The 27,979-nt window shown below is 41.7% G+C and overlaps 1 protein-coding gene across 1 annotated transcript; it reads left to right on the top strand.

Annotated features, from left to right (window-relative positions):
* Nucleotides 1-98: 98 nt before the first annotated feature.
* Nucleotides 99-27,889, top strand: lasp1 (LIM and SH3 protein 1). Its single transcript, XM_079642687.1, has 7 exons — nucleotides 99-444; nucleotides 8,734-8,828; nucleotides 13,830-13,914; nucleotides 19,811-19,918; nucleotides 22,656-22,734; nucleotides 23,637-23,734; nucleotides 24,307-27,889. The coding sequence occupies exons 1-7, from the start codon at nucleotides 376-378 to the stop codon at nucleotides 24,478-24,480; spliced, it is 708 nt and encodes a 235-aa protein (XP_079498813.1). The 5' UTR covers nucleotides 99-375; the 3' UTR covers nucleotides 24,481-27,889.
* The last annotated feature ends 90 nt before the right edge of the window (nucleotides 27,890-27,979 follow it).

The raw sequence follows: 27,979 nt of genomic DNA, 5'->3' as shown, positions 1-27,979 counted from the left end.
GTGATGAAGTTCCTCCGAATGAATGACCAAATTATTCAAATCTTTCTTCCAAGTAAAACATTGAACCTCCCACACTGCTTCTTCCCTTTCTGCTCGGACACGCGCCGCCGAGGGAGGGAGAGAGAAAGAGAGAGAGAGGGGGAAGCGGGAGTGCGCTTTCCGTGTCTGGTTAGTGGACTGACAGCCAGCTGTGCGGCTACAACGACAACAACAACCTCCTGGATTTTCTACATACAACTAGATTAGTGTTGGTCTGTTACTGATCATTATCGTGCACTATATTTAGTTTTTGAAGTGAGGACTCGACAGCATAAAGCTAAAAGCAGTATCGTCGGCGGTTTCCGTGCTAACTAGCTAGAAGAGCATTCCTCCAACATGAATCCGTTGTGTGGCAGATGTAATCTAGTCGTATACCCCACGGAAAAAGTGAATTGTCTGGACAAGGTAAGAACGTGAAAATGTCGCCTTACTTCTTACTCTTTGTTTAAAAATACTCCTTACACCCCAACATTCTTTGGTACGTTTTCTACACGCATTCTGCTCTGCTAAAATGACACCCTTCACGTATTTTTGTGAATGAATCGAACACCCCAACAGGACAGGTATTTCGCTAGCAAGACAAGCTAACGGCTAGCTTAACGTCTGGGAGGCGATGTCACAAGACCCGAGCGCGGACTAGAAGCAAAATATCGTGTTGATAATGGACAACTTTAACAGAACAGAATATATATATTTTTTCCAACTCGACAATGATTCAAGGCTACGGTATTGATTCGCCCTAAAACCAGCGTCTCACGGTGCTTCCGACAGCCTGGTTTGGGCCTGGCTGGAATCTGCTTAGAAGAAAACCAATGTTTAGCTAACGTTTCTAACCTCAACACATCTAGTTGTAGGATTTACCTTTTACAAATACTTAACGATTCATGACTTTTGATGGAATGAAATAGTCCAATGTCGTGGGCAGCATGGTCAGATTTGGATATGTCTGTGTCCAATTCACAGGCTAATCCAAGTCAGGGATCATTAGAGGAGCCGCCTCAATTACTTTTCAGTCAAAAGCAGATTGTTAATCTCAGCCAAGGTGTTAATCTCATCAATATTATCCGTAGGGACTCCTATGTCCAGCTCATTAGATCACATCTGAGCTACAATTCCAGTTAACATTGATTCATCACAGCTTGTCATTGGAGGGAAATGTGAAATAAGTCCTGCATTTACTGAATGCTGTTGCACTCAGACTGTAATTTTGCAACAACATACATGTAACACACACTCACTTTACTAGTTGGGTGGGGTCTATTGTTTGTCATATGAAGAGTAGTGTTTATGTATTTTGGCCAAAGCAGTGCTTGGGGCAAGTATATCATTTGTCTAATAGACGTCTGAATGGCTATTGAAAATCAATCCCTGTTGAGACTTGCTTACCTGACAGGGATGGTGGGGAAAGAGCACACAAAGCACATTATCTAAAGTAACATCACTTCTTGATTGAATGCAATATTTCTCTCTGCAAATATGTGCTCTTGAATGCACCATGAGTAATGTTTTCCCAAATTGCTCTGGACTGGAATTTATTTCTCAGAATCCCTGTCACACTTGAAAAAAATACAAGTCATGTTAGCATGTTAGAGTAGACTGGCATTAATGATAACCAAATTGCCACAAGTACAGCCTGAATACGCGTTGGTATCTGGCCTGAAGCCGAGTGCATTCCAGCAGACAGACACTCCCATAAAGCGTGCTCTTGTCAGGGGCCTGCTGTGTCGTCTCCCTGCTGCTCTGAACCAGCTCTGAACCCATACAGGAGAGTAGCCTGCCGTCCGTCTTCGCTGCCATTCCGCATCAGTGCTCACCCCTTCAGACATGCCAACAAAATCAACCCTTCCCCATCTCCGTGGCGCGCACACATACAGACACTACCCTTCTCTTTCTGTTAAAAGCAGCTACATTGGCTGTTTTTTTTCTCTCCATGTGCTAGGCTAGCTCAGGTGAAGGCAGAGGGGAGTTGAGTGTTCTCCCGCTTCCTCCATTGGTATTCTGAGCCGCTGATGAATGGGTACCTTTACCTGACAGTGTTCTTCTATAACATCCCCCTCTGTGGGGCAGAGAGTTTGAGCCACAGAGGCTTGTTTGTCTGTCAGCTGCATTCCACTATAGCAGGGCTGGGCCCAGCAGAGGGAGCGGGCAGCAGAGCACATGTAAAGACAGGAAGTGAATTTTGGTTGAGCTGTTAGCCTTGTTATTTGGCTTTCCTTTATTTCTTAAGAGACTGTTGATAGTAAGGAGTTTTAAGCTGTAGTTTTTTGATATAAAATCAAACTCAAATCAGTTTGGTTAGTTTTTGTTGCTTTTGAACTCCAGCCAATACAAACTTGTTACAAGGAAGTGATAAAGTAGTTTTTTTTACCAGCGCCCTTAATGCAACCCTTCAAAATAAAAATGTTCATATTAGGTTAATGTGCATTGTCTGGAGGATTGCAATGATTTGTATGTGTGTCACAAGATTAACAGCCATTTCCTGCACTCAGGAAGTGTGTATTTTCAAGATAAATTGAGAGATCCGTGTTGAGTGGTTAACGCTTAAAGCTGATCTCTCACTGAAACACTCAACTCTGCGAGCTGTCTGCCTTTTGCATGTGTGAATCCCAGAGCCTGTCCCCACCTGCAGTTGAAGAGAAACAGATGTATTCATATTTAACTGTGCTATTGTGCCGTAAATTCTGAAGCTGTCAAACTGGGTCCAGAGTGGGTAAATCAGCTACTATTTCAGCGAACATAGTGTTTTCAAAATCTATAAATAATGTGAGAAAGTGACTTCTTCTGAAAGCTCATCCTTCAACAAGTATGAAGCCTAAACACATTTGCTTCCGGCACTTGAATTCATGTTTTGGCTTTTTGATGTTAAATATCAAAACATCTTGATAAGTGTTTGGACACACTATTGGTAAGATTCATTCTGAGGCAAGACCTGTTTGCTTGTTGCAGACGCTGCTTTTACAAAACAAAAGATCTCCCACATGGCACCAAGTATCATAGATAAGAAGACACAATACAAAACAGCTTGTCAGTGGAGGAAAAGGTCAAAAGAAATAAGGATGAATGGAAAAAAGCCAGCCGGAGGTTATTTTCCTGATATCAGCAGTGAAGGCTTTTACAATGCAGACAGACAAGAAATATCACTGTTTTCATGATTCTGCTGTCTTGGTTTTCTTCACTTATGTTGAACCAACAATTTCAATAGCTAGCTTTTTTTTCAATTTAGTCTTTGAGTTGAGCTGGTAGCAATAAAAGGGACTGCACTTCTTGGTTCACATGATCTCAAATGTTCAGACACAGCTGGCATGAACCAAAGTGTGTGTAGAAATCAGATTTCATACACCATTCGCTTCACACTCTGATGTATCCGACACATACGGTCATTCGGTACTCTAGCTTTCACAGTTACAATTGACTCGGGTTCATTTTTATTATTTAGCTAACAAATTGGTTGCTGTGTTATTTGGCTTCCGTGTGGGGTTTCTGGTTCAGATGTGTGCCCCAATTGTGCTGCTGCCTTTCAATCCCAGGAAATTGCTGCAAAAGAGGGTTAAAGGTCGGAAGAGTACAGTATGAGATTTGTGCAGCTCAGAACAGTCTTTACAGCACGAGTGATTACATCATGCTTAGTCATGTGAAATAAATCCTTAAAATGGGCTTATTCAAAATCACAAATGTTTTTATCTCATCGTATGAGATATATTCCTTTCTGTTTTTATTTTAGTATAGTGCAAATAGAGCTATTTTACAACCAGTCTTCCTTTGTAAAATGGGGTTTTTCCTTCTGCTGATCCAGTTCAAACTCATTTCCTCTGACTCCGATTTTAGAAGAATTTGTCTACCGCCTTGCCTATGTTTAGAGCTGAATCATGTTGTCCTTAAGCCACAAGAGGTGAGGAATGTATCCAGCCACCTCCTTTCAATGACTCAAAAACACATATGACTGCTAAAATCACCTGACGTGTTGACTCCACAGTGAGCAGCCAGGTACTTCTCCTTTGTGCCTTTTATCAGAAAAAGGAACTCGTCGACATGTTTGCTTTCCCGGACCAACAATCTGGCCGTTCTGTTGCTTTGCCTTAAGCAAATGCGTAGAAGGCCAACGGAAAGTGATCATTTTAGCCAAACGACATGGCAATATGATACCATGTTTTTTAAAATGAATTCATACAGATCATTTATAACACACCAGAAGTGATTGACATTTCACCTTTACTGTGCTTATGTTATTTTTCTTCTTTTACTAATGTTTTGTCTGTACGGTGTATTTTACTAAAGTGCACATCACAGATTGGAGTGGTTTTGAAAGTGTGTTAAGTGCATTCTCCACTCTTTCCTAGTATGTCTGTTCAAATCACTGTCTGCCTGCATACCAGCAACCAAGCCTTTGGCATGGGTGGAAATGAATGGCATCAGGTAGGCTAATAATGAACCAGCATGCTTTTAATGAGTTAGTTTCCTCTATTAGCAGCACCAGCCAGATGTGGCTACTTTGTCTTTAGGCATGTACTGTCTTACGCAAGAATAAACTTCCACACATACACATAGTAAGCTGCTGTAATGCCTTACTGTGCGTGTGTTTGCTGATCTTTTGTATTTATCTAGCCACCTTTGGTTTAGAACAAACTTCTGAGTCCAAGAGCCATGAGAGCCTCCTTGGAGCATTGGGCCTAATGGTCTCTTGAAGCATGACACAAAGTTATTGAAGGGAACTGCTACTGATCTAGAAAAAAGAAGGACCCCTAGGGATGTGCTTCACTACTATAAGGCGCTAAGTTCCTCTGATGCTTAATTTGGTGACTCACAGATGACTGGATCATGAAAATCCCCTTAACACAGTTTAAAGCTTCAGTCCATTCTTTTTTTATCTAAAAATAAAACGATATTGGGAAGGAGGCTTCTGGTCAAATCAGTACGCCTTCTTCTTCAAAACAATGCTTTGTTTTGCTGTGGCTAGTGCACTAAAAGAGGTAGGAAATCTACCGTGTATGGATTAGACAATAATACAGATAAAGGAAGTGGTAACAACCCTGCACCATTTGAATGCCTTAAACCAGTCCCTTTATCAGTCAGTAGTTAGCGTCAGACTATGCTTATTTTCAGACTCTTACTAGCTGTCCCTCTGTGTGTCTGATGTGTGTGCACATAAACATGGAGTCTACAAATGGCCACAGGGTTTTTATCCAGGCTAACTTGTATTTGGTTCTCACCAAGAGGGAGCGGTGAGGCTGACTGAGCATTTCTGCTCTTGATTGGACTCTTGCATCCCAGCTTACATGCATGCATCATTCATCGAGACTTATAACCTACATACAGAACTACACATATGTACACACACAGTTATTACTCACACACGTATAGACAAGCGGCTACACATGTGCCCTTGGGCTGCGCTGATTCAGGGAGACAGTGCTGTTTTTTTATTTTTTATGGGTGTTTTATTTCTAGGGCTCCGTCTCTGCAGTGTCCTCATTTTCCAGCTGAATGCCAGATCCTGTCTCGGCACCCAAGGGCCAGGTTTTCCTGGATCTAGAGGAGGATAAGTGCTGGATGGCCTCTGGAACACACATTTGGGATGTTTCCCACCCCTACATTGCTGCTTTTCCCTTCCTCTCCCTTTGGCATCAGTATAAGTCCCAGACCATCATATTCCTACTTGATACTGTATTTTAAGATTGTATCTAAGTTCAGATGAGATGATTAGCGATTCACGCTTGGCCTTAGATTAGTATTAAATGTGACATCTTGCTAAAAAAAGAGACAAAAGGCAGAATTAACTAAATAAGTTAGACTGACAGCATTATTATTATTTCAACATTTCTATAGGCACTTCAATAATATCGCCGTCTTAAATCCTTCAAGTAAGAACAATTGTGTAGTGAAAATCTGATGTTGTGATTATATTTGACCTCCCTCCGAATACACAAAAAAGAAGTGGCTAAATACTGACTGAATAAATAATACTAAGTTCACCAGGAGATCCTTTTTTAATTTGTCAGTGAAAATGCACTTTCAATTGAATATAAACACACTTCACCAGATGTAGTGACCACATGTGGCCTGAGTGCATTTTGGCACCTGTGTTTAGCTTGTTGTTGCTTCTTCCAAAAGGCTGTTTAGCCGGATATCTGCTCACCTGAGAGGGCCTGTGTTATCAACATGAAGATGACAAGGGTTGTCCTGGTAAAATGGGGGTTAGCAGGTTGGAATAGTTTGCTAAACAGTTGACTTCAGCAGGCTTGGTCACTGGAGTAAACCCAAGGTCAATATTTAATTTAGGGAAACAACACGCGTGTCAAAGTCCAAGCTCACTCAGCTGATAGGCTCACATTTCATCTAAACGCATTTGCATCCACACTACTCCTGTTAACATTACACTGTGTTAGCTTATCCCTGGTCATCATGGAGAAGGGGATAATAGTCTGTGGAGAACATTACGCTGTGTAGATGAAGCAGACGGTTTGCATGCAAAGATGGCAGCCACCACAGCTGCAAATGAGCAAGAAGCTGGAGGAAATGGAATCTGCCTACACTGTGCTGTTGTTTGTAGAGATGTGCCATTGCAGTACTGGCCAGAACAATGGAGAGGGAGAGCAGTGGAAAAAGTAACATGATGTGTCCATCTGCAAGTCCCTCAGGCCCCGATGGGTTGTCGTGGGATAAGCAGTTTGGATTGGAAGGCTTGGCCCAGTGTGTTTGGCTGTTGATCACAGCTCCACTGAGCAGTGCCCAGGCTTGGTCTCTGCTGTGAGCCTCCTCTTTTGTATGCATTACAACAATATTGCTGGCCCACAGCAACAAACACCCAAGTCAAACGTGCAAACACTTGCCTGTGGTCATTGAACACCACCTTGGGTGGTCTGTTCCAAGCAGACAGAACAGACAAGACTGTTCTTAAAACCAGCCTGAAGCCAAAGGAAAAAAGTCTTATGCCCATTGTGCTTTGGGTTTGGTCATGTTTCCATAAATAGTGCTGCCATCATTGTGTCCATATAGGCAGCTTCACAATGGAGCAAGTACCAGCTGCAACAGCACTTACAGATTTGGGGAAGCAATCATGTGATTTGGCATTCTCACTTCTTGATCATACAAGTACAACAAACGTTTGATCTAGTCTGGATTACAAATAGTTCCATCTGGCTATAGCATATGAGTTTAACATTACGTTTTCCTGTTGTTACCTAGTTCTACTACGAACTCCAGACAATGTCCCGGGAATAAAGTGTTGACATATGTTTGGGTTGTCTAACCGCATTGAGGCTAACTACCTTATTCCATTCGGAATATCTGTTTCGCAGCTTTGCATTCCTCTTGAAAAACATATGACATATAGACATTATACACTTAAGCTTAAGCTTGATACGTGGTACAATATAAAACCAGCTTTATAAAAAAAGAGAAGCTTTATTGGTCATGATTGAAGGCCCTATATTGCAAAAAAGGACACTTTGAGGTGTTAATTAAATGAAATCTTCCTTCCACACATCTCCTTGTCTGTCACTTATTTTGCAGCCCCACTTGTACTTATATCTAGTCCACCATGATTGTGTCTACTGTCCATCTGCAGCTTTCACCGTCGACATCCTGGTGATTTATCCGTGCTGTAAAACATACTACAGTATCTATCAAAACATTTTATTTATTTGTATTATCATAAATGGATGGGTCTTACCCAAGGAACACTGTGTAGAATCAAACATGCATGTGTTAGTGAGTGAGACATTGAGAAAGTGAGCTTGCTCTTTGATGTGCAGTTTCTCTGTTTTGAGTCATATTTTCTGTGCTGTTTGGAAAATGTTTATATTGTGTGTGTGAGCAATTAGTGTAGAAGTGAATAAAGCGCGGGAGAAAGAATGAGCGTAATGCCCGATCACCCTGAGGCCATGTTAATAAGGACTCCGTCTTGATTTCCCCCCCATTTTCTCTCTTTCGTTGTTTTTGCACTCCTTTCTCCCTTCCCTTGACGATAGCAGGAGCAGCCAGATCATTGCTCCACTCTCTGGCAATGTCTCTCTTTTGCCCACCCCTCCCTTCCTCTTGCTCCTTCCTTTCATGTTTCCTCTCTCCTTCCAGTACTTTTCTTTCTCCGATCCTCCCTCCCTCAATCCCTCTTTGAACCCTCAGGCCACAGAGCAGCCCAGTACCAAGAGAGAAAAGGGAAGGAGGCGAGAGGGCCCGCGGGTGGGAGGAAGGGAGAAAGGGTAGTGAGAGAGATAGAGGCATGGCTTCTCGTGAAGATGGAACTGGGAAATGCAGGCCTGCAGAGAAGAGCACACAGAGTCCAAAGGTGCTACATGCAGAGCTAGCACAGTCCCTGCATCACCAAGCGAAAGTAACTTCTTTCGTTTGTTTTCACACATCAGGCACAAAAAAAAAGTGTGGAAATTGATAAACCCCAGACTAGATGATAGAAGTAGCAATCTACTTATTAATAGTAACAATTCAAGCCCCCACAAACTACTGTGTTTCCACTTTGCTTAGCTCTTTTCCACACCGTCTTAACAGTCACTATTCTTTCTGTCTGTATCAAGCTCACGTCCCTGTGAAACCTCAAGGGAAAAGAACATAGTTCTGGCCTCACTCACTCACTTCCTTTCCTTTGCTGTATGGGTGTTCTTATGTGTGTGTGGCCTTTTTTGGATCCAAAATGAAGGTGAAATAAATGTCTAAAATCTCTCTTTCCTTCGTTTCTGACAGTACTGGCATAAAGGATGCTTCAGCTGCGAGGTCTGCAAAATGACTCTAAACATGAAGAATTACAAAGGCTTCGAGAAGAGACCTTACTGCAATGCGTAAGTTGTCCCCAAGTTGTCATTGTGTGTATGTCAGTGAGCATGTCTCATGTTTTCACGCTCAAATGGTTTATCATCATGCATCCCAAAGCCGCAGCAGTGTTTCATCTGTCCTCAGATGGAAATAAGACTCTCCAAATGTGTGTGTAATCATGTTGCAACCCAACTAAGGCCCCTCTATCCCTCCTCTGCTGTTTATCAGTGACTATTACAGCGTCCCCCCCCCTTAGAGAGAGGGCCTATATGTGGTGTGGGAAAGTGCCTACCTCCCTCCTCCCCCTCCGTGGGGAAAGGGGGGGTATCAACAAAGGAAATTCCTAAAGTTCCTCTACAGTGACACGGGCAGACACACTGAAAACTAGCATGTCCACTCACGCCCCAGCACTCACACTAAAGACTCATCAGGAATCCATGGAATCCCCCTCTGCCATTACTTCTCTCTCTCTCTCTCTCTCTCTCTCTCTCTCTCTCTCTCTCTCTCTCTCTCTCTCTCTCTCTCTCTCTCTCTCTCTCTGTGTGTGTGTTTGAAGAAAGCAGAGAGGAAAAGGCGTTCATGTTCTGTCAAAGCTCTTTTGCCTTTTCTCCTGAACTGCCATTTTATTGGCAGTAAATGAAATCAAGACGTCATGCTAGCATTCTCAGCCCTAGTGGAAACTCGAAGTATGCTAGCATGTTGTCAGCTGATTTTGTGCTACTGGTTAAGTAGCAGAGATACTATGCTATGTTTTCTTTGACATGTGAAATTGTCTCCTGGGAAAGGGCCAATGGTGCTTTATTATTGTAGAGTGATTCTATTTGCTAATAAGCGCCCTTAATCTTTGAACAACAAAAGCCCTACACCCTTAGCTCACCACTTACAGGTGTTTACTTAGTCGCTTTGACATTTCAGTTAATGATAAACTTGAATGTTACCACAGCAAATTCTCCGTATTTCTCCACCCATCCTCACCTAAATAAAGCATACAAGCTCAATGACCTATGTGCTGATGAAGTATTGTATTTTGAATATGATTTGTAATAGTAACCATCTCTAGCCTGAAATCTCTCTGTGACCTTCCTTCCTCCGTTCTTTCACTTCAAGGTGTTTCCCCCTACAGCAGGTTTCGTCATACTGTCACCTTTGTCTCCACGGACTACAGTTTCTTGCTCTTCTCCCTTTCCTGCCTCCAATGCTCCCTTTGCTCCCCTCGCCAGCAGAAGCAAGGCCCTTCAGAGCCTGTTTATTATGCCTCCTTCCGTTTGTTTAAAACAAGCCTTGTTGGAGTAAACATCATAAGTGGAAGAGCCTCCCGCTTCAGGAGAGGAATTCAGGCCATGGTCTCTGTCATTATTCTGTGGGATAGCTACTTTATCATTACTCTTCTATATTTGCCCTCAGTAATTGATATAGGCGTTGTTTGTTTTCACTGTGTTCCCACCCACCTCTTCCCTGATAGTCCCATCCCTGTTTAGATCCTAAAGTCACAAGGGATTGTGGGAGATTTAGGAGAAGAGATAACATTCTTCATTTCCCAAGGAGACCGTGGGAGATATTGGAGGGCGCTACCTTAATCACTGATAGTCCAGAAATTAAACATCAATGTGGTGTTATTAAAGCTTGTCACAAATGTCTTGAGTTAGTGTTATTAATCAGACGATGCCTGTTGGTTTTATTCCATTTAACACAGTCTGGAATCATTTGTTGATAAATAGTTAGTCAAGATGAAAGCCACTTTTACAATGTGACCTGACAGTGCTTCCTGGGCTGAGCTGCTGTATGTATATAATTAGCCTGAGAAAGAGCTTTACATAATTGAAAGATATATGAGCCTCTTTGTATAATGGATAATACCAGTCACCGTACAGCAGATAGTTCTGCCTGTTGCTTTCAACGCTGCCTCTACCAACTACAGCTCCTCTACTGTGATGTGTGTTTTTTTACGAGACTTCTGTGCAGATTAGGGCTGTGCGATTATGGCAAAAATCATAATCACAATTATTTTGGTCAATAATTGATATCATGATTATTAAAAACGGTTATCCATTTACTTTGAAAACATCCATTCATAAAAAAAAATATGTGAACAGTATTTTTTTAACAGTTGATTAGCCTGAACTTGAACTATAATTCAATTGAAAAACCAATAAAATAAAAAAATTATTTACATTTATATATATATAAAAATCGTTTTATTTCCATTACATTGTTTTCGTAATCGTTGCAAGCCAAAATCGTAATCGAGATTCAAATACGATGAATTGCACAGCCCTAGTGCAGATTTGACATGTAGATGAAATGTTCCCTCTGAATGATGCATTACAACCTTTCCAGGTCTCACAGGGTCAAGCCAGCCTCAACATTTCCTGGTCCCTCTATGCAAACAGGCCTCTCCTCCTGCACAGTAGGCGGTTTGTGTGTGTCTGTTTGCGATTACACATGCGTGCCCCACTCACCCCTCCATTTTGATCCCTCCCTTTTAGCGTTCCCGGGGCTAACTGAGTTTGTGCATGTGTCACCCACTCACGTCTGCAACTTATTACCTTGTTATGCAACCCGACAGATGAGTGTTCTTGTGACTCACACATTGCCTCAACCAAAACGCAGGCATGGTCGTTTCAAACACTCAAGACACACACTTCACCATCCCACCTAGTCATTAAGTTTAAATCTTCAACCCTGTTGTGTGTTTGTTTGTGTAGCAATTTACTGACCCGTAAGTGCTATGATGGTTTCTAAGGACACATCGATGATGACAGGATTGCTGTTAACATATATGCGGGTTTCGAGGGTGTGTACCTTGGACGCACACCCCTCTGCTTCAGAGAAGTGGGGGTTTTAGACACAGTGATGCTCTGTGAAAGGAAGTGTGTTTCCACCACAAACCAGACACACCCAACCCAGATACATATTTACATCATTATTAGGTAACTGGCTTTGAGAAAGGGGATCATACCCAAAACATTGAGATAAAAATAGACTAAAGGAGCAACACTTATGGAAATCATTTAGAGACTTTTGCTAAATCTGAATCACTTAGATTAATTTCGTGTTGCTCTCGAGTCTCGACACAAATATGTAGTATATTAGATGCATCTATAGTGTTCAGAAACGGCCAGTGAGCATTGATAAGCCTTTAGACTTAAAATAGTTGAGAATCAAATCACCCTCATGAATGAATGGACAATGGGAAATTGACCTGCCTAAAAAACATAAAGATAACCAAGTGTAGATTTGTTTGCCATCTATCCTTGTTTTTGCATGATGTAATATATCCTTAAGACAGATAAGACTTGGTGATGTTCATATAAAACAGAGTGGTGTGTCTGCTCTTTGAAGCACCTCTGTGATTAGATATGTCACAGCAATAAAAGAGTAGCTTCATTTGCATTATTTGATCAGCTTGCTCCAGCCTGCCCCGCCCCGACAGCTAGCAAAACACAACGTCTGAATGTTGCGGATAGCTGCCCTTTCAGGAAAATAAGCGTTTGAGAGTTAGCAGTTGTGAAAGACGAGTGTCAGCGTGCACACACCTGCATGCGTCTGTGTGGATGAAAGCAGGGATCAAGTGCTTGGGGTTGTTGTATATCACAGAGCTTGAACACTTCAATCATCTTCTCCAGCTGCATTTATGTTCTTCTCCCCACTCTTTGAAATGTTGTTTAGGTTGTGGCTCCTCTCTTTTTTTTAAACAGTACTTTAAGTAGAACCACAATCCCTTTGTTAAAGTTGTTATATCCCTTAATCACATCAGGATGAATGCTAATTCAGTGTTTTGACCATGTAAACATATTGCCTTAATGGGTTACATACTGTTACAGGGAGTGGTTGAGGATTTTTGAGGTCACACAGCACCCTGAGGCATGCTGGGAACTGCAGTCCATATGAGCTGTGAGGAATATTCCTCTCCTGGATTGAAGCCATGCATTTCTTTCTGCCTTAAGGATCCTTCTGAACTGGCAGGCAATGTTATTAGTGGCCTTGAAGGCTACTAGTGCCCAGAAGCCTCCAGTGTTTTAAATCACTCACTTATGCCTTACACGGACAAACCACTGACAGCATTTAAGGCAATCGATAAGTAGACATGCAATGAATGGCTTTTGGAAGCATGCTTCTTGTACAGTGGTGCATGGTTGCTTACTTGTGTGTGTGTGTGTGTGTGTGTGTGTGTGTGTGTGTGTGTGTGTTTGTGTGTGTGTGTGTGTGTGTGTGTGTGTTTGTGTGTATATAATACATTTGTTTTTCAGGCAGAATTGTTTCTCCCAAGTACCACAAGGTTTGGGTGGTTATGGTTCTGTGACTGTCAAGAACATTCCCAGAATCCATTCAGAAAAAAGGCCGCGCTTACACGCTCTGCTGGAAGGGGCTGCCCATGACATCATTCCCACTCCCCTACTGTCTCTTTGACCCCGTTGCTGTGTCTGTTGCGTGCTGTTTCTCTTCGTGTGTGTGTGTGTGTGTGTGTGTGTGTGTGTGTGTGTGTGTGTGTGTGTGTGTGTGTGTGTGTGTGTGTGTGTGTGTGTGTGTGTGTGTGTGTGTGTGTGTGTGTGTGTGTGTGTGTGTGTGTGTGTGTGTGTGTGTGTGTGTGTGTGTGTGTGTGTGTGTGTGTGTGTGTGTGTGTGTGTGTGTGTGTGTGTGTGTGTGTGTGTGTGTGTGTGTGTGTGTGTGTGTGTGTCCTTCCTTTTCCACACCTGCTATGGCTCGCTCCCAAAACTCTGCAGCATCTCATCCCCCACCCAGCCCCTCCCTGCACTTCCTCTTTCTCAGGCTACCTTGGCTCCCACTAACAGAGCATTGTATGTTATACTGACATGCTTTTTGTCTACAGGGGCTCCTAACTCAACCTCAGGACCACCTTGAATAACAAATACCCTCACTGTGGGGCCACAGACTGCACACTGCTTGAGTTATGCTGTTTTATTCTCTTAGAGGCTTGGGCGTCACAGCGGTAAAAAGCTGGCATCTGCCTGTATGTGTTTACTGTGTACTGACATTCTTTGCTTTTTTGTCTGCTTATTTTTCAGACACTACCCCAAGTCAAACTTCACCTGTGTGGCTGACACTCCAGAGAACCTCCGCCTCAAACAGCAGAGCCAGATGCAGAGCCAGGTAGCTTTCTTTCTCTCTCTGCTAGTAGCCTCTCATGGCTTTGAAACAGATACAGACACACACACACACATTGTTTCTTCTCATTGTTCCATAAAGGACGATATAGAAGGACATGCTTAACACCAATTGCATGACTTAAAGGTGGGGTAGGTAATTCACTTCAGAAACACTTTTTGTTATATTCCATGGAATGCTCTTAACATCCCGATAGCAATGAATACATTAAATGCAGGTAGGCTGGATGGCCTACCTGCCTGTCAGCCTTCCATCTCGTGCACAAACTTATCTCGTGCCCTCATTGGTCATGTGCACGTCCTTGTGTTGGAGGAGGGGCTCTGTAAGGAAGTCTGAAGGAAGGGGCATTTTTTTTCGGCAGCGTACTTTCAAATTCTAGCGCACTCAAGGTGGTTTCTCCATTCTTACCTACTCTACCTTTTAAGGTAACCCAAAACATTTATCTGGGAGTAATTACTTTCTAAAAGCCAACTTCCAGGTAAAACCATCACTTTAATTCAAGTTTTTTAAAATTCAAAGTAAGTGCCTACACACAGTTGGAAGATAGACCCAATAAGTCAAGTGGGAAATTAATTCACAAGAAACACAAAAGATTCACGAGACTTGTGAGAGGGAGGGACAATGATCATGTAATAATAGAATAATTAGGATGTTCTGGAGACAAAAATAGGTAAACATTTCTACCAAGAACAAATAAAATGTGGCTTCATGTTTGACACAAAACCCCAGCGAGGAGCAATCCTAATACAATAAGGTTGGTTCAGTTACTGTAGCTTTGGATCCCTAGCCAGCTTCCTGTGTTATCTGTTCAGTCTTTAAATAAAAACACTAGTTGGAAATATCAAATAGGATATTGCTTAAATGTGTTATGCAGTCACTTCCATTTCCTTTAATCGCCAGTTTAAAAAAAAAAAAGAACCCTTCTTACGTAAGAGTTGCTGCATAAATGTTCCTAGTTTCAAGCTCATTTACATTTCTACTATGAATAAAGTGGCAGAAGTCAGGCCTTTCAGTTGAGTTCAGTATTCTGCCTGAGCACAGAATTTAAGGTGGGGTTTGCCATTTATATACAATGGATAATTAATGATAATTTAATAATCCTAGTTTAAACGGTACTCTTACAGCCCTCGGGTTTCACACTGCTGCTCTCAGCGGCGTTAAACTGTCTGGTGGTAATTCAGATGTCTTTTTATGATGGTTGCAAACTACATTATGGCCTTTAGTAAATGTTGTGCTGTTCATACCATACCATGTTTGCTGTGGCCCTGTTACACTATTACATTACATTACACTATGATTACATTGCACTATTACATTGATCTGTTTCCTTTTTAATGTGCATTCTACTGCAGGACCACCCACGTGTCTAATCATGGATCCTGCCAAATTACCTCTAAACCTATGTTTCTTCAAATAGCCCCCAGTCTTAGGTCCCCGGTCTGTTTTGTAACCACAGAAAAACACTGCTATGGCTCTCCAGAAGCTTTAATAACAAAGACCCAAATATATATTATCCAATTTGTAAAAAAATCTCATCAGACCAAAATATCCATCTGAACTGGGTCATGTGTTCTTGCCTTGATAAAAATGGCTCTGATGGAGTCAGAGAGATTTGTACTCACAGACTTTCAACAATCTTTTTAGATAACGATAAACTGTATAAGATGTTATAAGAGCTGGCAAAGTTGAGGCAGCCAGGCTTCAACACTGAAGGCAGTTGGGAGGTTTCACTTCTCTGTTTCATGCCAGAATGTCCCTTGTGTGTTCCTTTAGTGTTCTTGGAACGTATCTACTAATGTGATCACTAAAGTAACCACAGAAGAAGAAGCCACATGCAGCATTTTAACGAAAAAATCCACACATATCCTGGTTTTAGCACAATTCAGCAGGAAGGACCCCTCAAATTCAGTCATGTTTGACCTCATTAATCACTCAAAAGCTCGGCAAGCTCCTGGAGGGACTGATGTATAAATCTGGATGTTGGAAGCATCCTCTGGGGAAAGCTGAAGGAGAGGCTTGTTTTCTCAGCATGTCGTAGAAGAGAGTGTTACCCAGAGAACAGGCAGGGCTTATCAAAGAAAGCACATCCCCTCGTCTTATCTGGGTGTGGGTTTCAAACACTACTGATGAACCCGTGTCTGTGTGTGTGTGTATATATTGGGGCTGGGTCAGTGGTCATGTGGGGAGGGGGATAACTGAGGGATTGAGGGCCAGATGGTGTTTTTCTACAAGCATCCTAACAGCCCCCAACAAACCCTCGAGCACGCACCAAGAGACAGATATTATACTAATGGTTTATCGTAGTCAGGCCCAACAATGAGATTATCAACAGACAGAAGATGTTTGTGTGTGATGCTGAAGGATTTGTGTAATCAGGAATAAAGACCTAAGCACTCTCTATAGCAGTCCTGTTAGCACAGTGGTATTTGTAGACAGGAAACTATGATGTCACTAAAAATAACATCAGCATTAAAGGAGTAGATTAGTCTCAAAAGATACAAAATCTAGAAGTTCCCTTCAAAAAGATAACACAGTAAAAGTAAACAGAGTCCTCGCTTGATAAGAACGGCTCAAAGATGATTTTGGGTATAAAGAAATTGAATAGTAATGGGCTGCTTGTTTCAAATAGACCCTTAACCTGTTAAGCCCCGAGCCTGTTTTCCAGGTCATAGGCTCGAAAATGACATTCCCAGAACAAATGACTATAACTTCACTTATAAAAGGGGTATATTCATAATCTTTGTTCTCAAAGCAATGATACACCTGTGAGTTGGATGTAGAACATTCAGAATCAATATAGTATAGTGTCCGTCCAAAATAAAAACATGAAAACCACCCTTGAATGATGGGATAGTAGACTAAAAGCTTTTAGGAATCCAAACTATAACATATAAGTACCCTGTATCAGCGAAGTTCCTAAATCCACCTACATGTTACCAAATAAGGAGTGAGAGTGATGCGTAGCCAGAATACCCAAAACAGGAAGCTGTCATACACTCTCGTAGCTATCATAGCAGCTAATATGAAAACTCAGTTTTTGACAGAAAAATGGAATGATGGATTATCAGTAATCCTTTCAAAGTGACACAGACACATTGGATTAACCTATGGATTAACCTTCAGCCGCGTTTTTCTCGTTTTAATGCTATTGAACACAACTTTTGATCAGAAACAGCTAACGGTAAGACATTTCTCCCATTTGTGCTCCATAAAGCTACGTGTTGTGATGTCTGTGTGTGCTTCCCAATCGCGAGTTCTGATCGCTCAGTGAGGATACTATTACTTCTAGAATCTGTGGAATCTCAGCTTGCTAGCTAATATCTTGTTTGTGCAGATCCGATAAGTAATAAAGTATGTATACCTTGAGTTCTGTGCCAAGTGCGGTAGCATTTTTTCGCTCAGGGCTAATTTAGACGCTTCTTGTGAGACTTGTGTTTTGTTTCGGTAAAAATGGTTCGTATCGTCAGTTAGCTGAGTTTCTTCCCGTTAAGTGAGTATGACACATTCATAGTTTATTAAATGTTAAGAAGCCCTGAGACCCAGTTTCGTGAAAAAAAATATGGGGCTTAACAGGTTAAAAAAAACGTACCGTAAACTATAGAAGAAGCGTTTTTCAAAATCAAATGAAATTTGTAACACTATTAACGTTTCTTTGAGTTAAGTTGTGTCTGGATGATTCAAGCCTCTTGAACCATGATGCTTGTGTGCTATAGTGTTATGGTTATTCTTCTTGAATGTGTTTGTGTCAGCGTAAGGAAGTTGAAGGTGTTTGTGGAGCAATGTGGCCATCTAACCCCTCACTAATACCGCCGCTGCGTTGCTAGGGGAACCCTATTGCTATGGTAGCAGGGTAGAGGTTTGTCACACCTCATTACAAGACTTTGCATGGGGAAACGGAAAGAAACAACACGGAGAGAAAGACAGAGAAATAAAGAACGAATTTGGGAGGAGGAGAGGGAGAGCAATCAGGCGCACATGAGCGAAAGAAAAAAAAGAAGAGACAGGAAGGCACCAACAGAAAGAGAAAAGGAGGAGTGCAGGGTGAAAGGAAGAGATAAAAGTAAATCCCTAGAGGAAGGAAAGCTAGAGGAATGCAAATAGAAGCAGAGAGACTGATTTATAATGAGGAAGAGCTCCGGCTCTATCGACAACTCTGTCGCTGTTGAGGCCGTAAAATATGAATGAATGAAAACGGAGCGCCGAGAGAAGGCAATGTGGGTGGGGAAAGAAGCAGAGGCATGATTGGAGGAGAAGAAGCTGTTGCATAGACCTCAAAAAGACAAAGGAGATAGACTGAGAAATACAAATAGGGGGAGGATCATACGCTGAGTGATGAGAGCGGAGCGAGAATGAAGGACAAAGATGTGTCATGGCCACATTCATCTTCGTCATGACTTGTCTTTTATGCGCAGGCTTGAGGGCCGTGTATAATTTCCCGTGGAATAAGGATCAGCCATAGTTTTCACCCAATTTCTCAGTGGTCGTCACGGCACATATGAACGTATCACACACCAACACACACATTATCTGTGAATCACAGCCCTGTCAGGTCAGGAGAGGAGAGGAGGATTGGTCAGCAGTCTGTTCAGCAGTGTCAGGCATTATGTGGACGGCAGGGAGGGGAAAGCAAACGGGGAGGGAGGGAGCTTTGCTTCCTGGTAATGCTCTGTGCAGGCAGACTAAATTCTGGGAGGGGAGCAGGAAATTGGTGCAGTCACCATGGAGTAAGGGTTAAGTCGGCGAGGGTAGGTAGAATCAGAAAATGTGTCATGTTGAAATGTCATAGCACGTGCCAGGGAGATGAAATGTGTGTAGCTGTTGTCTTTCAAAAATAAAACCTGCACCTGACTTCCTGTTTCAGGTTTGTAAACTAGTTTGTGAATATGGAGATCAGCCACAGGGCGGGGGGGGGGGGGCTTTGTGCATTGTGATACTCATCTTTCGCTGCATGGGCTGGACATTTCCTCCTCTGCCCTTAGGTCAGGATAGGGTGGGGAGGTTGGGAACAAACAAACATAGACGTACACAGCGTTTGTTACACACTACCTCTCATTATGACCATATATGGTTGCTGGTACCACGTCCTGTATGTAAGGCCCTCACAGCAAACAGGAAGTGAACGTTGCCACAAAAGACTACACAATAGATTTTGGGCCAACCTTACTTTGCTTGCAATCCTATAACACACACTCACGCACACATACATTGCTAATTCCTACTTCAGTCATAGTTTTTATAAGAATTGTTCATCTTCTGTGTCTTTGAAGAACATTGGGATTGTAAGGTCAACATGTTAATAGAAGCACATTAAATATGGGCTGGAATTGTATGGCAAACCCCAGTCAAGGAAATACTTTCATAATGAGAAATGTGCTTCTTTTCACTAGAGTTGATGTTTCAGCATTTTGGTGTAATTGTTTTAACTTGTAAAAAAGATAGCCGTAAAACTTTTTTCTTTCAGCTTATTTATTCCCTTTTAAAACACTTTATTTGGCTAAATATAATCCTTTATAGTGTCCAATAAATAAAACTCAGGTTGATTGATTGATAAGCTGGACTATTCTTCTTTATTATTTATTTGTGTATATACTTTTATTAACTACATTATATATTATGAAGAGCATTACGTAATAATACATGTATTTCAAACAAGCAGAGAAATATCAGCAAGACATGATTTGTAATCTGTATATGTTGAAAGAATCTAGGTCAGAGCATCTATAAATAATCATTGCGCGCGTTTGTTGGATTTTCCTTGTTTACTCACAAACGCATTATAACTGGCTGTACATATTTATTTCAGCTAACATATTGCACGCTTGCCTTCCATGTTTTTTAAACACTTGTTTTGTTTCTAACATGAATTCCGTTTGTTCTGCAGGTTCGCTACAGGGAGGATTTTGAGAAGAACAAAGGGAAAGGTTTCAGCGTGGTCACAGACACTCCAGAGTTGCAGAGAATTAAGAAATCGCAGAACCAAATCAGCAATGTAAGTGTCAGCGTCACATTCATCAAGTAAATGAACCCTCATTCGTAACAGAAGAGCTTCTTATCTTTAGGTATTTTGACAAAGACTAAACATTGGTGTGTGTTTATTTGTTTCTCTATCTCACTGTCATCTCTTTGGCAAAATGGTCCTTAACATTTGGTCTATATGAGTTCAATACAAATGTATTTAGCTTTCTGAGATTGGCTGAACCTGTTTTACCTCATCTCTGAGAGCTTTAGCAGAAAAAGATAATCATGTTCAGAATCTTTTTCATGTTGCTTTTTTCATGTATCTTTCATCGTCCCACTTGGTCACAGTGACATCAGTAAATGTCAGGCTTCCTCTGCTCACGCCGCTCCTCATTCATAGTAATGGAATTCTCCTCAAATCACTCTCCACATAGATGATTCTCCTCCACTCTCCCTTCCACTCCCCCTCAGCTCCAGTTATTGATTTGCCATTTCTCTGTAAATACAGAGCAGTGATGTAGAAAGGCATGCATTGTTTACCTTTTTTTCCTTCAGACTGCTTAAGTCAGCTGCAAAGGCCTTTCCCCCCCGCATTAAACAGACTCTGACACAAAGCGTACGTCATCACACATAGCCAGCTTATTATTAATGGCATAATTAGTGTGGAGGGTGATGGGTAATCACTGCTTTCGTGTGATGAAAGCTTTTACCATGTCTAAGAAACAAGGAAGTTAAGACAGAGAAGGCATCGCATGGAATGTAATATTTATGGCGGTGTGCACAAATGCCACATCAAGATAAGATGAAGGGCATTATTGTGGGATGGATCGGGCGCATCGTGATGCATTTGCAGTCGGACTTGATCAACGAAAACCTCTGCTTGTGGTTAGAGCATCACGACAAACATCAGGCCAGCCCTCCGGATGAATGCTACATCTTTCTCGCTTTTCTTTCTCTTTCCTGCACACTTAAAGAAATGCAACACATCGCTCTTCAGAATGTCAGCAATGTTAAGCTTTTCACTTTACTTGTCCTAACTTGCCTCTCTTGTTAAGTCTTTTTCATGACTCTTTACTCTTGGTCGACACCTGGGCTCCTTATGATAACTCGACTATGAAAAGTTATGTCGTCAACAACCTTTTTGGTTAAGATGAGAGAATAACAAGACGGCCCTGACGTCACTAAACACCAACTGTGACAACATCAACATGCCATATTATAGAAAAATGTAGTTTAAAAGTCAAAATGTTACCATAATCTTTCTTTGCTGCAGAGCTCAGTCCATCTCTCTCTATCTTTCATTCGGACAATTGTGCTTCTACAATGTTAAAAAAAGCTTTCTATATGTTTGCTAATTGGGCGCTGCAGATTGACTTTAAAACAGGCACTCTCTAGAAATAGCAAAACTGCATTCATAATCATTCAACCTGTGTTCCACCAGATAAGGATAAGATCAAATCTTATGCAGATCTGATCACTCAAAAAGGACATTGGACACCGGACTTGGTGACTAATTCTGTAATACTGAAAATAGCTCAAATAGGCTAAAATGTGATGACTGATTGAGTTGTTATCTAAAACTAAAAAGCATATTTGACGTTCACCAGAATGTCAGCTATGTCAATCCTTTCACTTTGACTTGTCCCAACTTGTATCTCATTATTTTTTTGCCTGGTTTTCACTTCTGGTCAACTACTTTTTATTGGTTCATACAGCTAAGATTGAGAAGAACCATAGTATGGGGGGGGGTTTAGTTCAATCAATAGCCTGGGCACTTCCTGTAAGTGTAAACACACCAAACACACATATACACACCAAACACACACACACCATCTGTTCAATCTGCTCCTTCAAAACAAACCAAAATAATCTCCCTCACACACTCTCACTTAGCATATTGCACTTGAGGACAGTCACTGTGTTCTCTCAGTCCCTCGCTTCACTGTCCTTGCACAAACACTGTCATCCATTCTGAGAACACACTCCTCGCTAACGCCGGCGGCACAGTGGCTCTCTGAGTGCGGCTGTGTGTGTGGACAGCATCAGGGTTGTAAATCTTGACCGAGGCACTGTGAGTCAGTCTGTTATCAGCCTGGTAATAAGGGGGACGGCTTATTTAGTGCAGTCATAGAGCAGTCACTTTGTTTCAGTTTCACCAGTGTTTCATGTTGTAACTCTGGGAGCTCAGTTGGAGAGGTTGTAGGTTGATGAAGAACTTTGTAGCTGGAACTGTAGTGCAGGTGCTTTTCTGTTAATAACTTCAGGATAAAAAAAAAAGAAGCTCTAAGGACAGTTCCACTTAAGAGGGTAGTAATGAACATGATTATAGTTGCTTCTTGCTATGCTTAGTCATATGACCCGCCTCCTTCTTCTCCTCTCACCGTTTTGTCTCGCAGTCTCATTCTCACCCAAAGCCTCAAGCCTCAAGTCGTTTCCCTTTTTTCACTTCACCTGTTCTTCCTGATGTGTCAGCGAGGGTTGCTATGAAACTCTGAGCTCGCAATACTTCCGGCCGCTGACATGTAATTTCCTCTCGGTGTCAAGCTGCTCTCCGACTCCGAGGCTATGCTTGCACGTAGGGCATGGCGCCCCACCTATCACCACAAACACATGGGTGCTGGAGGGCAAGTGGGAGACCTCTGGTGGATGAACAATGAACTGCAGACTGTAAAAGCTTCCTGGAAAGATATTCTCCTCACCTGTAGATTTGAAGCTTTGAAGATTTGTGTATTCTCCATCTTTAAATGTGACCCGTTTGTCTCCTGCAGATTAAGTACCATGAGGATTTTGAGAAGAGGAAGATGGGAGGAGAGGTTCCATTTCAGAAGCCGAGCAACCCAAGCCCAGGTATCCCTTCTAACACACAACCACAATAAATATTTTATTTATATTTAAAAAATAACAAAAAAACATTTATAAGCATGCATGTTTAACTTTCACTAACCAAACAAAACAGAATCTTAAAGATGACTTTCTGTATAAACATTACATTATACACAATTCATACAAGATACTAGATGGATTCTGATGTTAGGCCTATCAGGAGGTCTCTGTTTTCAAACCTGGAGGAATGGGCCGAATGAGTGCTTTCATGTTCTGAGTAAAGTACAGCGAGTAGGCCTATCTACATGTTTCTTTAAGCCTCTTGCCTTGTCTGTGCTTGGCTCCAGCCCGCCCACAGGCTGAGTGAGCTCCCAGGCTGGGTGTTGCCTCGTTACACCGCTTAAGGATCTTAGTTGTAACTTGTTCTTTTCCCTCCTCTGCGTTAACTATCTGCATTGCTGCAGAAATTGCTTTATTAAAAAGTCATGAAAGTAATTCTAATGAAGCATAATCTGACGATACATGTTTAATCTAAGGCTATCCCTCAAGCCAAAAAGATGGTTTGCTGAAAACTGGCCTATTTTAAGTCATAATTATGAATATTTTGTTAGAGTTACACTTGAGGTACAAGGAAGGCAGTGGAAAGGTTACAGCCAAGTATTTGAATGTACCTGCTGTTTGTATTTAGCATGATACACTTCATTTTGAGAGATATTGTTTAGTAGGATGTGTTACAAGAATACCCAGAGTCACTGAATGGCTGTCGAAGAGTCAATGCAGTGCTCAGACAGGACTAAATACCTGCTTATGCTTCATATGAATAGAACTCCTTATTCTACTACCACAAATAAACAGTGTAGTTCCCAGTACATCAGATGTCTGTGCAGCTATTGACCTGCCGTCCACTTTCCTTCGTGCTTCACCAGGAGCTTTCCAGCCGCCTGCAGCCTCTCCGAACTTCCACTATGAGCAGGCTCCTGAACCCGTGCAACCGGCGGCCGCCGCCCCCCCGCCCAGCTCTGGGGTAAGTCCTCCTCTAATTACAAACTGACACCTTGATGAATTCAAAACCTGAAAAGAATGTTGTAAATAAATGTTAAACAGAAAGAAATCCTGCCAACACTTCGTTCTTTGCATTAATGAGTAGAGCTGAACTAATGACTCAGTTGGCAACTTTGTATTGCTTTTTCTATGCTTATTAAACTAATGAGCACTTATTTGGTTAACACAAGACTGTTGCATGATTCTTTCTGGAAGAATGAAGGTTTACAGATCTTCCGATTAACAACAAAAGATTTTTTCAAGAAAAAGTTGGATGTGTTTTAGTCAGATCAAATTGTCTTTATTCAGGGATAGATTCACTTTGTGGATAATCATCTAAGTCTTAAGCTTGTCTTGTCGAATATTGTTTTAGCCTTCTATCCCTTCTTATTTGTACTATTAAGGAAATCATAATGGATTTGTTTGGACGATTAAAACTTTAAAAGTATGTAAGCCACATTTTCAAGGTACAAAAAACACTCTTACATAGAAGATTCTAGCCGTAGCGTACCTGTGTCGTGGGGAACTAACTGAAGTACCTGTTGTTTTCCACAGAAGCGATACAGGGCAGTGTACGATTACGCTGCTGCTGATGAAGACGAGGTTTCCTTCGTGGACGGAGATGTGATCATAGACGTGCAGCAGATCGACGAGGGCTGGATGTACGGCCGTGTGGAGCGCACGGGCCAGCAGGGCATGCTGCCCGCCAACTACGTGGAGGCCGTCTGAGTGAAAGGGAGAGAAAAAGAGGGAGAGAAAAAGGAGGAGGTAGAGAAAGGGAGGGAAAGAAGGAAATGAAAAGCCCAGTGCCATCTCATCTTAAAGCTGCTTCCTCTTGATTTTACTCCTGTTCCCTGATCTGTCCTGTGAGACCCTGAAACCCCCAACCCCCCCTTCTGCGTCCCTGCTCTACTCTCACTGTTTCACCACAGACACCTTCTACCTTTGGTCTGTCTGTCCTTCTCTGTCTGTCTGCCTGCCTCTTTGTCTGTCTGTCTGTGCTGAAGTCTGTCTCTGTTTGGATGTTCCTCATCCTCTCTTGTCTTTTCCCAAACCTGGCTCCGATCTCAAGTGCTGTCTCAAGTGGAAAAATGAAAGTCTTAAGGATAAAACACACAGTTCATTGCAGTATGGCAGGGGTCATGCCATGCCACACAGCTCCATCTTAGCTATAGCACTTAATCCTAGCACAACATCATGCAAAACTTAAGAGGAAGAAAAAGTCAAATATCCCCTTTTCCCTCGAGAGTCAGTCGCTACAGCTGAAGACGTTTATTCTGTAAAGAAATTAGGTTTAATAAATGTGGATGGGTGTGGCATATTATCACAGGCTTGTTTTTTTCTCATTTAGCATCTTTAGATCTTGGCCAGACTGGAAACACAGTGCAGAATCTCTGTGTATCAGAAAGAAGCTTGAATATGTTTGACTTGTGTACATTCCTTTAACCTCTAGCCCTGTTGCTGTTGCACCAATCAGCCAGTTATCAGTCTTAACAGAGAGGTTTTTAATATATTTATCGATTGACACACATCTCGCCATTGTGTGCTCGGGTAGGCACCCTCGTGTTCAGCACTGCATTGTGGGCATCGTTGTAAAACTGGAATTGTAGCCTAACTGAAGAGCACCTCCTGTAGTTGCCTTTCTCGGGCTCGTCGGATACAGGAGGGATCAGGGACAAGTTAGGGGACATTATCAGTCCATCTCTAGCAGCCACACTGAATACTTCACCTCAGTCGGCGTGGATGCACCCTTATTCCTGTTTTTTGCAGCCTGAATGCCTTCAGTCCTGAGTGAATCACAAAGTTAAGGTGATCAAGGTTATACTGTTAGGAAAAAGGAGATGGGAACATGTCCTTCCCCCTTTTTTGCTACAAAATCACCAAGAAAACACATTCATAAAAGAGAAGGCCAAGCACAACTCTATATTGTGATTTTTTTCTTTCCTTTTCAATCATTCCACTGTTTTTGTGAGTGAACATTCCAACCTCTTGTTTTCCATTTAATGTGAGAGAAATTGTCAAATCCTTGGCTGTGGTAAATGTTGTTTTCATGCTGTTCTTTCTTTTTGCCTTTCTTGTTATTGTTATTGTAAAATAATTATTTTCCAAAAAAAGTCAGTGTATCAAATTAATTAATTAACCTGCAACTCGATTTATGAACCAAGGCAGACTTGTGTGGTCGTGGTATTAGATCAGTTTTGGGATTTTTCAACCTGCAGTTTCAGGTCAGACCGGTGCTAGCAGCCGGGATAAAAAATCATCCAAATGCTTGCATGTTCATGCCTGTCTCTGATAAGTGGATTCTCGTTTATGCTCTTTAATATTCTGGAGTTTCAAAAAGAGAATCATGTTACCAAATGGCGTTTAAAATCAGCCCCGGTCTTTAAAACTTCCTAAACCCAGGGCCTGTCACCCGCCTGTCAGGGTTTGAGCAACGATGTCAGACACAAAGTTTTGTTCTGTCCACCTGCCAGGTGAATCCCAAAATCTGATCACTGAATCTGCCGAGACTTACGAGCATCTGGTCAGTGTTGGTCAAAAAAGATTGAAAGGATGTTGGTTCATAAACACAAAATCAAGCATTTAAGTTGCTGGCTATTACACAGAAATGCTGTATCATTCCTTCACTCTAAATACTTTGTTTCTGTGAGGACCTTTTTTATATGATTTAAAAAAAGATATTGACCATTACTCAGTGGTGTAAATAATCTCACAGGCCCCTCCCTGGCCATACACATCTCCCCCCGTTTTCTTGCTGTTTTCTTCTCCTGTGATGCACTGTGACTGTCACAGACATGAGCGATCAGGGCGGTTTCTAAGGTGGGTTGGGGGTGGCGGAAAAAAAGTTCAGCTTTATTAAAAGAAAAAAGGCTCTCACTATGTAGCTAGATTACATTGTACAATTGTATATGTATCATAAAGGTAAGTTAGGGACATGTTTTTACAGGTCATGGTGCTCTGGGAAGTAGCTTGCCTGCAGATTAGAGTGGTTCATATTTTTTTGTGAATGTGGCTGAGGGGACGTAATGTGAAAAAATACAGTTTGGTGCAAGTTGGTGTTGAACATTAATAACATTCTAACTTTCTAATGTGATTAATTGTGACAGTGCTGAACAATAAATCCGAAAATAGCACCTGATAAACACACCAAACACAATGAACACACTGTATGTATGCCTGTAATTTGCATTGACCTACACTTGACAATAGGACAAGTTTATTTGCAAAACAGATGCTTGATGGGAAAGCTGTTTTAGAGCTCATGGTTGTGTTTTTCTCTTGAGTAAACTGAAGAGTTGGTGGTTGGGCTTCAAGTGAAACTATTGCTGTTCCCAGCTGGTGATGATGTTTGCTCAGATATATTTAAAAACAAAGCTACTCGGCGGATTACATCCAATCAAAACAGTATGTTGTCTCAAGGGGCTTGGATTTGGACACTTTGTTTTCTGGATTAAGTAGAAAAAGTGGCCAGAGACGGGCCAGTGTTGAGTAAGTGTCGTTAAGGATGGGTTTGTTAAGTCAAATATGAGCATTTGGGGATTTAAGAATGCGGTGCTGGGAGGGGGTGACAGAGTGCTGATCCAACGCTCTGTATCTCCCAGGCTGTGAGGCAGGGCAAGTTGTTTGTCTGACCTGGATATTAGTCAGGGGTAACCACTTGCGCCAAATACTGCTCTTCTGCTCTGGCATCACTCATCTACTGAACTGTAACCTCATATCATAACCCTGTTTCCATTCAGTTTCTGTCTAGTACCCTTTCCATCTGTCTGCTGAGACCCCTCTTTACTTCAGCCTTCATCGTAGGCTCCTGCGCTTCTAATAAATCATTCCCCGCTTCTATGATACTGGTTTATATACTGTAGACTTTGCGGAGTGAAATCATGTAATCCACAATCGGGTTTAGCATTCAGACCATTTTGTGCATTCCATCTTAAATTGTTTTGTTTTTTGTATAATTTTGTTATTTTTTAAATAAAAAAATAAAGATACCATATGCACATTGACATACACGTGTATTTAAAACTCATTCTGGATACAGTCAGAATTAAGGACCTGATATCATCTCGTTGCCCTGTTACAGCACATCAAATTGTACTTATTATTCTGCAGATTCAATAAAATGTCATTTTTTCTCAAACCGTTTATACTACGTCTATTGTTGTACAGAAGAATAGTCGAACAAATGCAAAAGTCTTCAGAAAACCTGTTCTATGTCTATTAACCTTTT

This window comes from Notothenia rossii (genome assembly GCF_949606895.1).
Source record: "Notothenia rossii genome assembly, chromosome: 8".
NCBI lineage: Eukaryota > Metazoa > Chordata > Actinopteri > Perciformes > Nototheniidae > Notothenia > Notothenia rossii.
This window is presented reverse-complemented; position numbering and strand designations above follow the sequence as displayed.

What these genes read in the sequence shown, in the direction of transcription:
- lasp1 (XM_079642687.1), top strand. Translation starts at nt 376, where the DNA reads ATGAATCCGTTGTGTGGCAGATGTAATCTAGTCGTATACCCCACGGAA. An exon ending in AGAGCCAGATGCAGAGCCAG is followed by an intron (nt 13,915 to 19,810) that starts GTAGCTTTCTTT and finishes TTTGTTCTGCAG; the next exon opens with GTTCGCTACAGGGAGGATTT. An exon ending in GCCGAGCAACCCAAGCCCAG is followed by an intron (nt 22,735 to 23,636) that starts GTATCCCTTCTA and finishes GTGCTTCACCAG; the next exon opens with GAGCTTTCCAGCCGCCTGCA.